Source organism: Procambarus clarkii, chromosome 82 (assembly GCF_040958095.1).
Source record: "Procambarus clarkii isolate CNS0578487 chromosome 82, FALCON_Pclarkii_2.0, whole genome shotgun sequence".
In the NCBI taxonomy this organism is placed as follows: Eukaryota; Metazoa; Arthropoda; class Malacostraca; order Decapoda; family Cambaridae; genus Procambarus; species Procambarus clarkii.
Window position 1 is genome coordinate 4,843,045 of NC_091231.1, and position 15,616 is coordinate 4,858,660.

Genomic DNA, 15,616 nt, shown 5'->3' on the forward strand with positions numbered 1-15,616 from the left:
TTTTGTATTATTTAATAAAATAATATTTATAATGACTTTATGGTATCATGGGAAAGAGCACATCTTTTTCCCAATTTAAAAATCAAATAAAAATATTGCAGGAAATCCCCCCACACAAAAATCCAGAATAAGATATAATTAGTTGTATTTATGTTGATAATGCCCCAATACTGTTTATGTCATGGTAACACACACATAAGAGACTGGTTTTAGGTCACCTAGATCAAATAATCGAACAAAAAAACGGAGAACAAAAAAGGCAATATCTTGTTTACAAAATTAACTACACAGCTGAAAAGAGCATTTAATTAGAAATAACTCATACTGTAATTTAATAATTTATTTATAATTACTTGTCGACCCTTGATAGGAAAAGGACTGAATTTTTTTGGTTGCAGCCAAAGGTGTAAAAGTTGCATTGATGCAAATTATAAACACTTCTTGTGTTTATAAATATAAATTAATATAATTAATATAATTTATAAAATCATGTAGTGAACATGAATTTAGTTCAATTATAGCATCTAATAACTATGAAACAGATTCTAGGACTTTTATGGCATCTAATGATTTTATTATAGGTACTTAAGGTTTCATTGCCCATGTAGACCATAATGTGATTTTTGTTAAAAGTTCTAAACACAACATTTAATTTAGCAAATCCATTTATGAAAGGCACTTTCAATTTTATTCAGATCTCGTATATTTGGACATTTAATATTGGGGTATTGAGTATTACATGTAAATACAAGTATTATATGTATATACATGTAAAATATATAGTACTCTGTACCTACGGGTTAATGCCATCCGAGAAATGGCAGTGGTACATAATACCTGCACTCAAGTATTACGAATCAATAATGTTATTGTGTACTTTTGTGTACACTCATATGTAGGTGCAAATGCACATAAGTATCTCTTGAATAAAACATGATCATTCCTCATGTCTGTATGCGTTTAATAATTACGGTATACCCTGTACATACATTTTTACCTTGTCCAATAGCACATTCGCCAATGACTATACAGTTCAGGAACAGCAATTTTGCAATGGAAAAAAAGTTTCATTTTGACTAAAATATAACTGGTAATGCTTCACCCTTTTAAAACGAGTAGTAACACTCACCCCTGGTGGATTGTCCTGAGTGGAAGGCTGAAAGCCTAGCCCGCTGAAGCTTCCTGGCAGGGACTGACTGTCCCCTTGCCAACCAGACACATCCTAGAAAGACAAAATACAAATACTCATAAATAAATATTAACTTCATCTCTTAATTCTAACACAACTGAATATAGTTTGAAAATCTTAACCCTTTGTAGATAGATGTATTACTGTGGTACTGTACAGTACATGAAAATACTGTATAGGTAGTTTAACAAACAGGATAGATTAATGTACTGTATGTACTAATAACATAAGTTTGCTGCCTTGGAGTGTTTAAATAGACTTTTTTGGATCAAAATATTAATAAAGGTGTATTAACCATGCCATAACATTGGAAAACCGCCCTGTCCTCTTAAAAATAACGTCGCTTTTGGCCGTTTGATCGTATGGCCGACAGTGGACGTAATTTGAAAATGAAAAAAAAACTGAAAATAAGTGGGATTTTTTTTCAACAACATTAAGTTAAGGGTCCTCTGATAGGTTAGGTCGGCAGGAAATTCTCATGAAGTTTCAAAACGTTATGAAAAACGTTAATTGAAAGTTTCCCCTTCTAATCTGTACGAGGAGGGCCAGATGACTCAAACAGAAAACGGAACAGTACATAACTTTTGTGAGTCGATTTCATTTCAAATTACATCCAAATTTGGCCATAGTGCGCATACGAGCCAAAAGTGACATTATTTTTAAGAGGACGGGTTGGGAAAACACCTATATCAACAATCTACATGGGAGAGATCACCAAAATATTACATGTGAAATTTCCTGAATGCATACAAATTTTGAAATTCAGATAATTAAAGTACCTTTATTAAAATATACAGTGCACCCTCTATTATATCGCAGCAATTTTTTTTTTTTTGGGGGGGGAAGGTTGAACACTTTCACTACCCAATACAACATATTTTGTCAAGGAACCAAAATATGGAGTACGAGTGATGATGCAAATGGTGTCATCAATTAAGAAAAATTGTAGAAATTCCATTTATTGTCCGAATACTATGGGATTTTGTTTAAAATGCATGCCAACCTCTGCCCATTCTCTGTATACCCCACGTGGCATCCTGACCCCACCATGTGGGCGCCCAACCACACTGGAGGCTCACTGTTCTTGTGACCTCGCTTGAGACAGCCGAGGCCTTCCCTTAAGTAAAAAATCTTTCGCCATTCTGGTTATTTGATCAAGGTATTTGTTGTTACCAGCTTTATAAACACTGCAAATTGACCTCCAGGTGGATACAGATTCACTTTCTAGTGTGTGGTTTGGTCAACAATTTTCAGCCATGTAATTGTGACTCCTCATCTGCTCCATTCTATCCAAAAAACGACAAGGAAGGCTATGTAGAGAAAAAAAACAATTGAGCAAAACAAATAAATTAAAATCCAGGAGGCAAAGAGAACAAAAAGTCATAAGTGATATCGAGGGGAATCCAAAATGCTTTTTCTCCTATGCACCCCATATCTATCCTGTGGACAGTGGTAGAAAGGGTTACAGAGGCACATAATGGGTTCAGGAACTCGCCTCCAAACTCGAACAAAAGCGTCATCAAGCATTGAGCCCTTGCACAAGGGTGATGGAACTTTCACAGACGACAACAAAGAAATTAATAAAATACTGATGGTACAATACAATTCTCTTTTCAGTGAACCCCTGAACACTTAAAAGATCAATAAGCCTAACAAATTACTGTATTTATGAATGTGATACAGTACCAACATCAAACCATATATCCGATGTCACCCTAACCCTTACGGACTTGGACAGCCATGGACAGCATACCCATGCACTCTGCACCAGGCCCAGACTCCTGGGATTCTATATTCATCAAGAAGTGCAAAACACCAAAATCACAGGCCCTAAACAGCTCAGAGATGGAGCCTTGATACTGGCATTATCCCCAACATACTTAAAACACCAGTGATCACACCACTTAACAAAGGAGGTAGAAAAACAGATGCAAAAAATTATTGATCAATAGCTCTAATATCACACACAATGAAAATAATTGAAATGAGTGCCAAGATCACAAACATACAAAACATACGGAATCACAATACAGTGGAACCTCGATTAACGAGTGACTCTATTAACGAGTTTTTCCAGTAACAAGCAAGCCACTCGCAACAAATTTGTCTCTATTGACGAGCTCGCCTCTATTAACAAGCAAAACCACATGGTGCTTCCTAGCATCTCGCGGGTTCTCGCAAATTCTCGGATGCCTCCGACGCCAGTGTTGTTGTTGTATCGCACACGACAAGCATCCCTCTGGATTTATTTGAGCTTTTCTTTGGGTTTTTGGTTTTGCGACTACAATTTGTAACACACGCTATCTCCAAAGAAGCTGCTTGCTAAAGATAGTGTTGTCAAGAGGAAGAAAGACACAATTACTGTGGATTTAAAGAAGGAAATTATAGCAAAGCATGAGTGTGGTGTCTGTGTGATTGATCTCACAAGGGAGTATGGCAGGTCCTCATCAACAATTTACACCATTAGTAAGGAAATGAGGAGGTAAGGGAGGATGCTGCCTCTTCCACTGAGATCAGGGAAGTGTTTGGAATGTTTGAAAAGGTGAACGCATTCTTGGAAAAGCTGCCCTGATAAAGCAGTGACAACCCGGTGTGTGAAAATGTTTAATTAATTTATACTTTGTGATAACACTTTATGAAAGTTATGTCGCTTGAACGTGACACACTTTTTTCTCTTGAATGCACCCAAACACTGCGCTCAAGCGTCATTTGAGCAAATATTAATATAAAATCCAATTCTTATCCGATCGACTTGGGAATTGTATACATGTTTGCCATGAAATTTCCATTTTCTTTAATAACCACATTGCCTATTTAAGAAAACGGCATTGTATTGTATCTCCGTGGTAAGACTATTATATTGTTGACACAACGAGTGTAATCGACGTAGTTTTTTATTTGGTGCTGGTCTAACGCATCCTTGTGTGACATTTGAAATGAAATTTGGGTGAAATTCCCAAGAAGAGAGAGTCCGCCTGACTCAGAGGTGGATTCTCCTTCCACACCATAACCCTTCTCCTCCTTCCCACCTCCCCATCGTCTCCCTCCAGCCAGCAACTACTCTTCATAAGGTAAAGTAAATATTAAAACACTACAACAAAACATTTATATATACATGTGCAGTATTATATTTACATAAAAAAAAGTCATACAAGTATAGATTTGTTTTTGGGAGTGGAATGGATTAAATTTATTTCCTTTATTTTAAATGGGGAAATTTGTTTCTTAAGACGAGTTTTCCAGGTAACGAGCTCGGTGCCAGAACGGATTAAACTCGTTAATAGAGGTTCCACTGTATCTGCATAACCCTATACAGCATGGGTCCAGAACAGGGTGCTTCTGCCCTTCCCAACTGCTACATCACTGTCATGACCTTACATGTCATGGAAGTTCAAAAGTTTTTCACAAATGTGACAATATTGTTATTGCACAAAGAATGTTCAAAAGGAATTACAGTACTAGCAATGTAGGGAAACAGATCTTTAGCTTCCTGACGAACAGAATCTAGACGGTAAGTCACAAAGTAAAATCTGGATCATCCCCCCATGAAAAGCTCAGTCCCAGCAAGATACTGTACCCATGCTTATTCTGAAACTTTTCTCATCCTCACATCGGACATAGACAAGGATACAGACTGAATCTTCCTTTGCAGATGACACTAGGATTTTTTTGCAAGTAGACAATATAGAGGACACTGCAAACATCTAATCTGATATTAATCAGATTTTTCAATAGGTCACAAAATAACAAGATAATTAATGAGGATAAGTTCCAGCTCTTGCAGTATGGAAAAAAAAAATTTAAAACAGAAACCACATATAAAACGGAATCAAACCATGCTATTGAAATTAAAAAGCAATATAAAAGATTTGAGAGTAATCATGTCAGAAGACCATAATTTCCCTAAAGGGATATATGCATACAAGGTCAAAAAGCCCGGTTTGCCACCCGCAGCAAACCCGAAAATAAGTCATGGGTTAGCCATGACCGAGCACCCGCACTAAAATGTGAATACTCTTTTCAAGTCTTGTCACCTCAATTTTCATGCTACACCATTCATTTTGGTATCAAATTCACAACACACATCTCTAAAGGGATATAAGCATACAAGGTCAAATGGCCTGGCGAATCACCAGCACCAAACACCAAAATCAGCTAAGTATTACCCGTGAGCTCTCAACCCCTCACCCACATTCAAATGTTATTGCTCTTTTCAGTGTTTGTATCTCAATTTTCATGCTACGTTGTTCATTTTGATATCAAACTGTTCGCAATAGAATGTTCGAAAGGGATATTATATACACAAGGTCATATGGCCCGGCACCACATGAAGCACACCCCAAGTTAGGTCGAGCTTTACCCGTGAGTGTGCAACCACCACCCGCACTTAAATTCAGTATTTATACTCTGTCCAGTCTTGTCACCTCAATTTTTGTGCTACATCGTTCATTCTGGTAACAAATTGTTTGCAATCAAGAGGTGCACAGTTTAAAACTAGTCCCATAATGACCGGGGAAAAAAATGGATGTCTAATGAATATTTTAATTTTAAATTTGGCGTGCTTCCTCGCCCAGACTGCGTACAGTATATTCATATACAGATGCATTACGAGTTATCGGCCGGGCAAAGTGTTAAACCCTAATCATATTTCTCTAACAAAAGATTTCTCATCCACAAAAAGAAAATTAGTCTTGCCACTCTAATCAACTCATACAACTTTGTCACGTGAGATGATATATCAGAACAAAGGCCAGAGAAATTGCTTGTCAAACAAGGTCAGACTGCACTAATACACCAGGATAACACACCATGGTCAGTGTATGCTCTTACTATAGTCAAACTTCTATAGGTACATGTCACAAACTTGTTTGTAAAACCTATAGTTCAGTAATAGCTAAGGAAAACATTTATAATATAAATGCTTAATTTTTAATAATAATTAAAAAAAAATATGATTTGATGAAAATTACATTTCGTGATCTGGAAAGAGTTTCCAGATTTCACCACGCAGCATTCATCAGGGTTGGTAGAAAGCCCAGGTTTCTACTTAAAGCCCCATGGGTTAGGGCGGGTTAGTCTAGGGTTAGTTTTTTATCTATTTACTCAATAGATACAAAATTGAAAATTAAATTTATTAGAAATAACTACATTGGCACATATATTAAAGCAAAGTTTTTGTTAACCAACCCAACTTTAAACTAAAAAATCTGGCCCAGATGGGATAGTGGATTGCTACCTCACCAACCACCACTACCTCCCTGATATTGCTACCTCTCCAACCACCACTACCTCCCTGATATTGCTACCTCACCAACCACCACTACCTCCCTGATATTGCTACCTCACCAACCACCACTACCTCCCTGATATTGCTACCTCACCAACCACCACTACCTCCCTGATATTGCTACCTCACCAACCACCACTACCTCCCTGATATTGCTACCTCACCAACCACCACTACCTCCCTGATATTGCTACCTCACCAACCACCACTACCTCCCTGATATTGCTACCTCTCCAACCACCACTACCTCCCTGATATTGCTACCTCACCAACCACCACTACCTCCCTGATATTGCTACCTCACCAACCACCACTACCTCCCTGATATTGCTACCTCACCAACCACCACTACCTCCCTGATATTGCTACCTCACCAACCACCACTACCTCCCTGATATTGCTACCTCACCAACCACCACTACCTCCCTGATATTGCTACCTCACCAACCACCACTACCTCCCTGATATTGCTACCTCACCAACCACCACTACCTCCCTGATATTGCTACCTCACCAACCACCACTACCTCCCTGATATTGCTACCTCACCAACCACCACTACCTCCCTGATATTGCTACCTCACCAACCACCACTACCTCCCTGATATTGCTACCTCACTAACCACACCACACCCCTACGCAATCGAATATTTTAAATTCAAATCCCGGAGAGAAAATCCCGTAGGTGAATTTGGTCAGTTATTAAGAGGGATCTGTTATAGGGAGGTTCCAATTTGGGAAGATGCACTGTAATATATTAGTAAAGATATTACTTATTATAACCTCACAACAAAAGAATCTCTCACAAAGCTTCCCCATGGACAAATAAAAAAAAGGAATTACTCCCATGAGGCAATGTCTATCTGCAACATTAATTCTGGCAAATCATATCCTCACCACATGCCAAAATTATTGTCAATAATATGATATGAACATGTAATAAAATAATGCTAGACAATTCAATATCATATCTAAAATTTATTAGTCTTCATATATTTCATTCAATATAAACAGACATAATTTGTGCTGAATGACCTATGATGTTTCACACATGGTCAGTCTAACAATCCATCCAAAAGGTAACCGTAAAAGGGATATTTATTCATACAAGTGGGTCTTGAAAGTTTAAAAAAAAGCTTAATAATAAAGTATGAAATTCCTAGTGGATAATCCATAGTACTAGACTGACTTTGAAGATTTTTTAATTTAATATGTTAAATTTGAAGTGAATTGACTAACAGCAAGAAACTTACCGGCTGAAAGCCAGAGGGTCCAGCGAAGGCGTGATGGTATGAGGCAGAAGTACCTGCTAGGGCACTAGAGGCAGCTTGTTGTAAGAACTCGGGTAGATCATTACTTAAGTCCCCTCCTAGGTCACCTCCACTATCTTCCTCTTTGTAACCATCTCCACTCATGTTATATGAATCACGGTTGACATCTCCTGTATCATCTTCCTCCATTTCTACTTTAACAAAAGTGGGTGTTTCTTCCCCTCTATATTGATTAGATTGTTGTTGCTGTTGTTCAGGTAAGGGCTGTGATGATGAAATAGATGGTTGAGACGATGATTGATGTGTCAATTGTTGTGAGGACTGATGAGATGGTATATGAGAAGCAACAGGAGACTCCGCCGGCGAAGAGTGGGGACGGTTATCACGATCGTCAGTAACATGAGACTCCTGAGATGTTCTAAGAGGGGAAGGGCTTAACCGTTGGCTACCAGGGCTCTTTGGTCTTGGAGGTGGTGGTGGTGGTGTGTGCAGACCACTCTGTGGTGGAGGGGGCGGTCTAACATCCTCCCTACCATCTTCACCTTCATCTCTGCGTTTTCTTTTCGATGGTGGGCTTCCATTGCCACCATCTCGTCTGGAAGGGTCAGACCGAGATGGCACCGACATGGCACCTTTCTTAGGAGGTTCATCGTCAGGTACTGCAAGGCCTTTAATTCTCAAATTTTCTGCTGCCTTAATTAAAGAAGCTAAGTCACTTTGTCGCACATTCACTTCACCAAGGTACATATAATCTAGCAAGGCCTCTAGGTCCTCACTTTTTATATCTTTTAACACTATAACAGGGCTCTTGCAAGCAGTCTTGTCAAACATGGCACAGAAGTAATCACTACACGTTGAAAGCACCAACTTGTGCACACTGTAGAATTTGCCATCACATGCCAGAGTGACATCCGTATACGCTTGCTGGAAAAGAAAGATTTTACTGTTAAGAGATAAAAAGAACCGATTTCAAATAAATTTCATACCGCTCCAAATATTAAATTCATGCTCATTTTCCTATTTACATGTGCTTCTGCAAATACATATTCATGTAAATCCATGTGGTGTTCTGCCTGTAACAAAAGCAAACACTGTTTTGTGTACATTGAAAGGACACCAGGTAAAGTCATTTGGTCCATGGAGAGTTGTGCTGTAATGTTGCCGACTCTCCTTATAGACATGATGAATTTGTTAATGTTTGTGTATTTCCTGCTTTATATCTGTTAAGGGACGGATTACGAAAATATGCAATAAATGAAAACTGGTTCAATTTCAAACTTTTTTGACGAGTTGTATATAAAATTGGGTTCAACTGGTCCAAGTCTCAGCATCGTAGCATAAATAGGAAGGGAGAAAAAAAATTTGAATTATGTGTCAAAATTTTCCAAAATGGTAAAAAATTAACATGAAACACGTGTCAATTGAAATCATGCCTATGACTATCACAATAGCATATAATAAAGTATTTTAAGCTATCACAATAGCATATAATAAAGTATTTTAAGCTATCACATTAGCATATAATAAAGTATTTAACAATTGAGTTTTATGCCCAAAACAATTTTCAAACAAAAAAAATGATTTTTTTTCTCGAATTTTTCTCATTTTTTATCAGCTGATTTGCATGAAACTTATACATCTTACAGAATATAAGCCTTTCAGTAAGAGTGCAAATTTTGGAGGAAATTGGTTGAAATCAACCACAGGTGGCAGAATGTTTGATCTTATTTATTGTCAAGTAACAAAATTAGCTCTCCTCTTTCATTTTTTTCAATTTAATGAAATTTACATCTTATATGTAGAGTTGACGTCTCTACAAACTTTATAAAACACTTTATTCCTATGTTCATTTATTGATTTTATAAATATTTGCAAACATGAAATATTGGCATATATTTTTGGGGAACTTGGGACTTTGGACTTTTTGGGACTACTTGCATTAGTAAAACTAAAAATATTTTGGATAATCCTTTTTATAAAAATCCTTTAATATGTGCTAATAAGATAGACGAGTGTCATAGAAATGATTTCATTTGAAAATTGTGGTTGCAGAGTATTATTGAATGTGTAAAATTCACTGAAAAAAAATCCCTTCCTTTCTGTTTAGGGTGCGATACTGAAACAGAACAGTTGCAGCCCTTCTTATATACAACTAGTAAAAAAAGTTTGGTTTATATTAAACATTTCAAAATAATGTAATAAACCCCTTTATCAAGGTGGTATAACTATTACAGTATTTACAAAGATTATTTCATTGATCTGTGATTAAACAGTACATGTAATTAATCTGCAAGTGACTAAAGAAATTATTCATTATAAAATTTATTCTATTTTGTCATTCAGTCTTGGAAATTGAATCTATTATTCATTTTATTTCTAACAAGAGAAATGGACCATGTAGTCAAATTTGGTCTTTCCATTCCCTCCTCCCAAATTACAAAAACACTTGGCTGTAGCAGTTTTGATCAGTAAATGAGTTAAATATTTAAGTTTAACAAACAGAACTTTAATTTTTATAATAAGTAATAAAAGCTTCATATCAGTAGGAAGATGCTTTCTTGAAAAATTTTAAATATAAATTAATGGAGCTATATTGCTCGTCATAAACCTTGCACTGTTCTGCAAAATCTGAAGTACAGTACTGTACTTAAAGTTTGAGTCGGTACAATGAGGCTTTCTTCATTTATTAATGGAAAGTTGGCAATAGTTAATAAAATTAACATGACAAAAACCACACCATTAAAAACTCCTATTGAAGATACTTATAACAAATATGAAAATAAAAAGTCATAGTAGAACACATTTTTAATAAAGCAACTTTGGTAGACCTGTAAACACAATACCATACATATATACATACATACAACAGAAAATTGAAGACATCTTACCTTGTCCCTGAGCACACCCAAAATGTGAAGAAACGTGGAACGATGATTGTTCCACTTTAAGGAAAGTAGCTCCTCCATGTTAACCTGAAAAAATAAAATGCTGAAACAAAGCACAATTTCAACAAAATACATCAATTGCTAAAGATAATGAAGTAAACACAAATTTACAAACCATCCCATCCTGCTGCTATTCTATCCTTAGGCAGAACAGTACCCTTACTTTAGATTTTATGAATCCATCATATGTGACTAAAGAATAAAGGTAACTGCAGAAGGCCTATTTGCCCATACGAGAAAACACAAAACATAACATATTTAAGATCAATTCCTGGCTTTCTAAAAACAAACCATTCAAATATAACAAAGACACGATGACAAATCAAAAAAACCTCAGCTATAATGACAAAATTATATGAGGCTCTAGATCTATTGGCCTAAGGAAGGCAGCTCATAATTATACCCACTCACTCACTCATATACATACCTAACTTGTTTGGAACAATCCACCAAGCCTGTACCTACAGTAATACATTACCCAGTAATTTCTTCTATACAGTATATCAACAACCCCACTTACAAATCAGTATACACAATGTATACCAATGTATACCACCTCAGTGTATACAATGAAATCTCAATAACATGATGTATCTAAAAGAAGATCTTTGAAACAAGGCAGTGGAATTGTCAGTCCTGGATTACTCCAGGTGTAAGATGTGTAAAAGTAACAAACCAGAGTTGGCCCCAACTCTCAAGAAATTTGGAGGCACTCTACTCCAAAGATTTTCTCATTTACCAAGGTGTTTTCTGAATCTAAGATTGTTTAATTTGTGTTGAACTGTTCTGGGTGTTGAAATCAGAGTTTATATACAGTATTTAGCATCCTATTAATACAGTAGGGTTTATGTAATTCTAAGAATCACTGTTTTGTTAACCACTGAATTAGATACCACTGTTAAGATAAAATTATATTTCCTTTTGCAGAGGTAATTGAGGACAGCACACTAGGCCAGTATAACTACAGTATATAATTTTTGGCAGGCAAGAAAAAAAATCACTAATCAGCTGCCTCTTCAACCAGCCTAACTTCATCTTATGAGTGAATTAGCCCTGAAAATAAACAAAAACATGTTTGATATGAAATGGTAGACTAATCTGACCTAAAGAATTGCATACACAAATATTATTCAGAAAAAACACTAAGTAAAAAAAAAAATTGTCTGCTATTGGACCTCATCTTCAAACTGATTAGCAGAGCACATTCCCTATGCCAAAGAGATCAGTCTCTCAATCTGGCAGTAATAAGAATGCAACACACAAATTATAAGGATTAAGCCAGCCCAGGACCTTCAACCAGTGAAGCCTCACACCAGCCCAGGGCCTTCAACCAGTGAAGCCTCACAAGCCAGCGCAGGACCTTCAACCAGTGAGGCCTCACAAGCCAGCCCAGGACCTTCAACCAGTGAAGCCTCACACCAGCCCGGGACCTTCAACCAGTGAGGCCTCACAAGCCAGCCCAGGACCTTCAACCAGTGAAGCCTCACAAGCCAGCGCAGGACCTTCAACCAGTGAAGCCTCACAAGCCAGCGCAGGACCTTCAACCAGTGAGGCCTCACAAGCCAGCCCAGGGCCTTCAACCAGTGAGGCCTCACAAGCCAGCCCAGGACCTTCAACCAGTGAGGCCTCACAAGCCAGCCCAGGACCTTCAACCAGTGAAGCCTCACAAGCCAGCCCAGGGCCTTCAACCAGTGAAGCCTCACAAGCCAGCGCAGGACCTTCAACCAGTGAGGCCTCACAAGCCAGCCCAGGACCTTCAACCAGTGAAGCCTCACAAGCCAGCGCAGGACCTTCAACCAGTGAAGCCTCACAAGCCAGCGCAGGACCTTCAACCAGTGAGGCCTCACAAGCCAGCCCAGGGCCTTCAACCAGTGAAGCCTCACACCAGCCCAGGGCCTTCAACCAGTGAAGCCTCACAAGCCAGCGCAGGACCTTCAACCAGTGAGGCCTCACAAGCCAGCCCAGGACCTTCAACCAGTGAAGCCTCACAAGCCAGCGCAGGACCTTCAACCAGTGAGGCCTCACAAGCCAGCCCAGGACCTTCAACCAGTGAGGCCCCACAAGCCAGCCCAGGACCTTCAACCAGTGAGGCCTCACAAGCCAGCCCAGGACCTTCAACCAGTGAGGCCTCACAAGCCAGCCCAGGACCTTCAACCAGTAAAGCCTCACAAGCCAGCCTGGGACCTTCAACCAGTGAAGCCTCACAAGCCAGCCCAGGACCTTCAACCAGTAAAGCCTCACAAGCCAGCCTGGGACCTTCAACCAGTGAAGCCTCACAAGCCAGTCCAGGACCTTCAACCAGTAAAGCCTCACAAGCCAGCCTGGGACCTTCAACCAGTGAAGCCTCACAAGCCAGCCTGGGACCTTCAACCAGTGAAGCCTCACAAGCCAGCCTGGGACCTTCAACCAGTGAAGCCTCACAAGCCAGCCTGGGACCTTCAACCAGTGAAGCCTCACAAGCCAGCCCAGGACCTTCAACCAGTGAAGCCTCACAAGCCAGCCCGGGACCTTCAACCAGTGAAGCCAGCCCAGGACCTTCAACCAGTGAAGCATGCCGAGGACCTTCAACCAGTGAAGCCAGCCCAGGACCTTCAACCAGTGAAGCCTCACAAGCCAGCCCGGGACCTTCAACCAGTGAAGCCAGCCCAGGACCTTCAACCAGTGAAGCACGCCGAGGACCTTCAACCAGTGAAGCCAGCCCAGGACCTTCAACCAGTGAAGCCTCACAAGCCAGCCCAGGACCTTCAACCAGTAAAGCCTCACAAGCCAGCCCAGGACCTTCAACCAGTGAAGCCTCACAAGCCAACCCAGGACCTTCAACCAGTGAAGCCTCACAAGCCAGCTTGGGACCTTCAACCAGTGAAGCCTCACAAGCCAGCCCAGGACCTTCAGCCAGTGAAGCCTCACAAGCAAGTAAAGGACCTTCAACCAGTGAGGCCTCACAAGCCAGCCCAGGACCTTCAACCAGTGAAGCCTCACAAGCCAGCCCAGGACCTTCAACCAGTGAAGCCTCACAAGCAAGTAAAGGACCTTTAACCAGTGAGGCCTCACAAGCCAGCCCAGGACCTTCAACCAGTGAAGCCTCACAAGCCAGCCCAGGACCTTTAACCAGTAAAGCCTCACAAGCAAGTAAAGGACCTTCAACCAGTGAGGCCTCACAAGCCAACAAACAAATTTCCACCAGTGAAGCCTCACAAGCCAGCCCAGGACCTTCAACCAGTGAGGCCTCACAAGCCAGCCCAGGACCTTCAACCAGTGAAGCCTCACAAGCCAGCCCAGGACCTTCAACCAGTGAAGCCTCACAAGCCAGCCCAGGACCTTCAACCAGTGAAGCCTCACAAGCCAGCCCAGGACCTTCAACCAGTGAGGCTTTAGCATTTCCATATAATTCGGATAAGCGAGATTATACGGTACATCATGCAGACTCACGGCATTGTGAACTGTTTGGAGAATATAATACAAGATAATACAATAACATGTTAACAAAATGTCACTTAGACAGCAGGTAGTTTGCATAAGGATTTTTGAAGCACATTGAAGTTACACTAAATGATTACAACATACAAAATAATGCATTTAAACAAGACTTCATAGGCAAACCTACGTTTATGCAAATACCTGTGCACCAAGTTACTGTAGCCCATACCAGTTGTGCTTTGTATTTATATATTTATATATAACCCAATTGCTGTTCAAGCACCTGGTTTCACACTTGAGTGCTGCTATTTAGAGCACTTTAGTCCTGAAATATTTGAAAGTTAAATATTTGTAAAGTGCTAAAATTAAATTAGTCCAACTTCCCTACAAATCAATCTATAACAATGCCCGCATAAGACTAAGATAATATACAGTACAATTGATTTTGAATGCACTGTAAACTCGCCCCTAAAGATTTATTATGTAGCATCTATTCAACCAATATTCCTATTAAACAAAGATTCCTCCTTCCGCCATCAATAGTTTACCATCAAATATTATCAACCAAATGAACAGCGTACCGGAAAAACATTTCCTATTTCGAAAATCATTATCAAAATAGTGGTTATCCCGGTAAATGTGAGCAAGGTAACGTCAGTGTTGAGAGGACCCCGAGGGAAGTCCGCCTGGCTCTTATGTCCACCACAATACAATCATAACTACACTACAACAATCATTATAACCACTACAATATATCAAGAAATATGCTCCATAAAGACTAATTGAGTAGTATAAGCGTCTAGAGTAGGAGAGTGAGGGAGTGTCAGGCGGGCGTGAGGCGGCCCGTGTCGGGGGCGGTCCACCTCAGCCTCCACCCCCAAGCATCTACCATCATAACACGCTTCTCTCTCTCTACGTTACAAGTTCCCCGCATCATTAACAGCATCGCGACAGCTACAAGACAAGTCTTACAATACCTGACAACAAAAGAGTCGCGCGGGAGACCTAGAAATGGCTAAAAACTAACCTTCTAGGACTAGACGCTGGACTCCATCACATGGACACTTCGGCCATTTTCTTCCCCGCTCCCGCTCGCGTCGCCGCCGGTGTTGCCAACCCCGGCCGCCCGCTCGCTCATTCCGCTACATTACTATTTTCTCCTCTCTTACCTTCAATACTATACAATTACGATAATGAATAAGTCAAGTAAAACAGTTTCAAGATATTCAAGTTATATATAATGCTAAAATGTCTGCGTTACACAGATCGGAAAAGAAATTGCTCCATAATTGAAGGTGAATGAACGTTCATTCAAAATTATATTGATCCGGAAGGCGAAAATGGAGGAACAACTGAGAGTTCACTGGCTACTATAATATGTTTGGGGAACATAAGCCACTCTTTGTATTACATGTTCAGTCACATAATCTGATAACATGCTGCAGAAGAAACCTTTACCCGGCATCATATGTCATATGCCAAGTTCCTCATTTGGAAATTTCTGGAG

At 39.7% G+C, this 15,616-nt stretch overlaps 1 protein-coding gene across 50 annotated transcripts in view; it reads right to left on the reverse strand.

Moving 5' to 3' along the window:
* The window catches only part of LOC123764392 (longitudinals lacking protein, isoforms H/M/V), a 177,414-nt gene extending 162,136 nt beyond the window's left edge, over positions 1–15,278 (reverse strand). For 22 of the 50 annotated variants that reach the window (XR_011225259.1, XR_011225269.1, XR_011225268.1 and 19 more), the window contains exons 1-4: positions 14,691–14,735; positions 10,636–10,719; positions 7,730–8,671; positions 1,130–1,222 (exon numbers count right to left, since the gene is read on the reverse strand). Coding sequence is in view for 35 of the 50 variants with exons in the window: in XM_069315889.1 (XP_069171990.1) it covers positions 1,130–1,222; positions 7,730–8,671; positions 10,636–10,719; positions 14,691–14,720 (1,149 nt within the window). In the remaining 15 variants the exon portion in view is untranslated. Of the gene's footprint in view, positions 1–1,129; positions 1,223–7,729; positions 8,672–10,635; positions 10,720–14,690; positions 14,736–15,086 lie in introns of those variants that run through there. The other 28 variants (XR_011225270.1, XR_011225265.1, XR_011225271.1 and 25 more) reach the window with 4 other exon arrangements.
* Between the last annotated feature and the right edge of the window lie 338 nt (positions 15,279–15,616).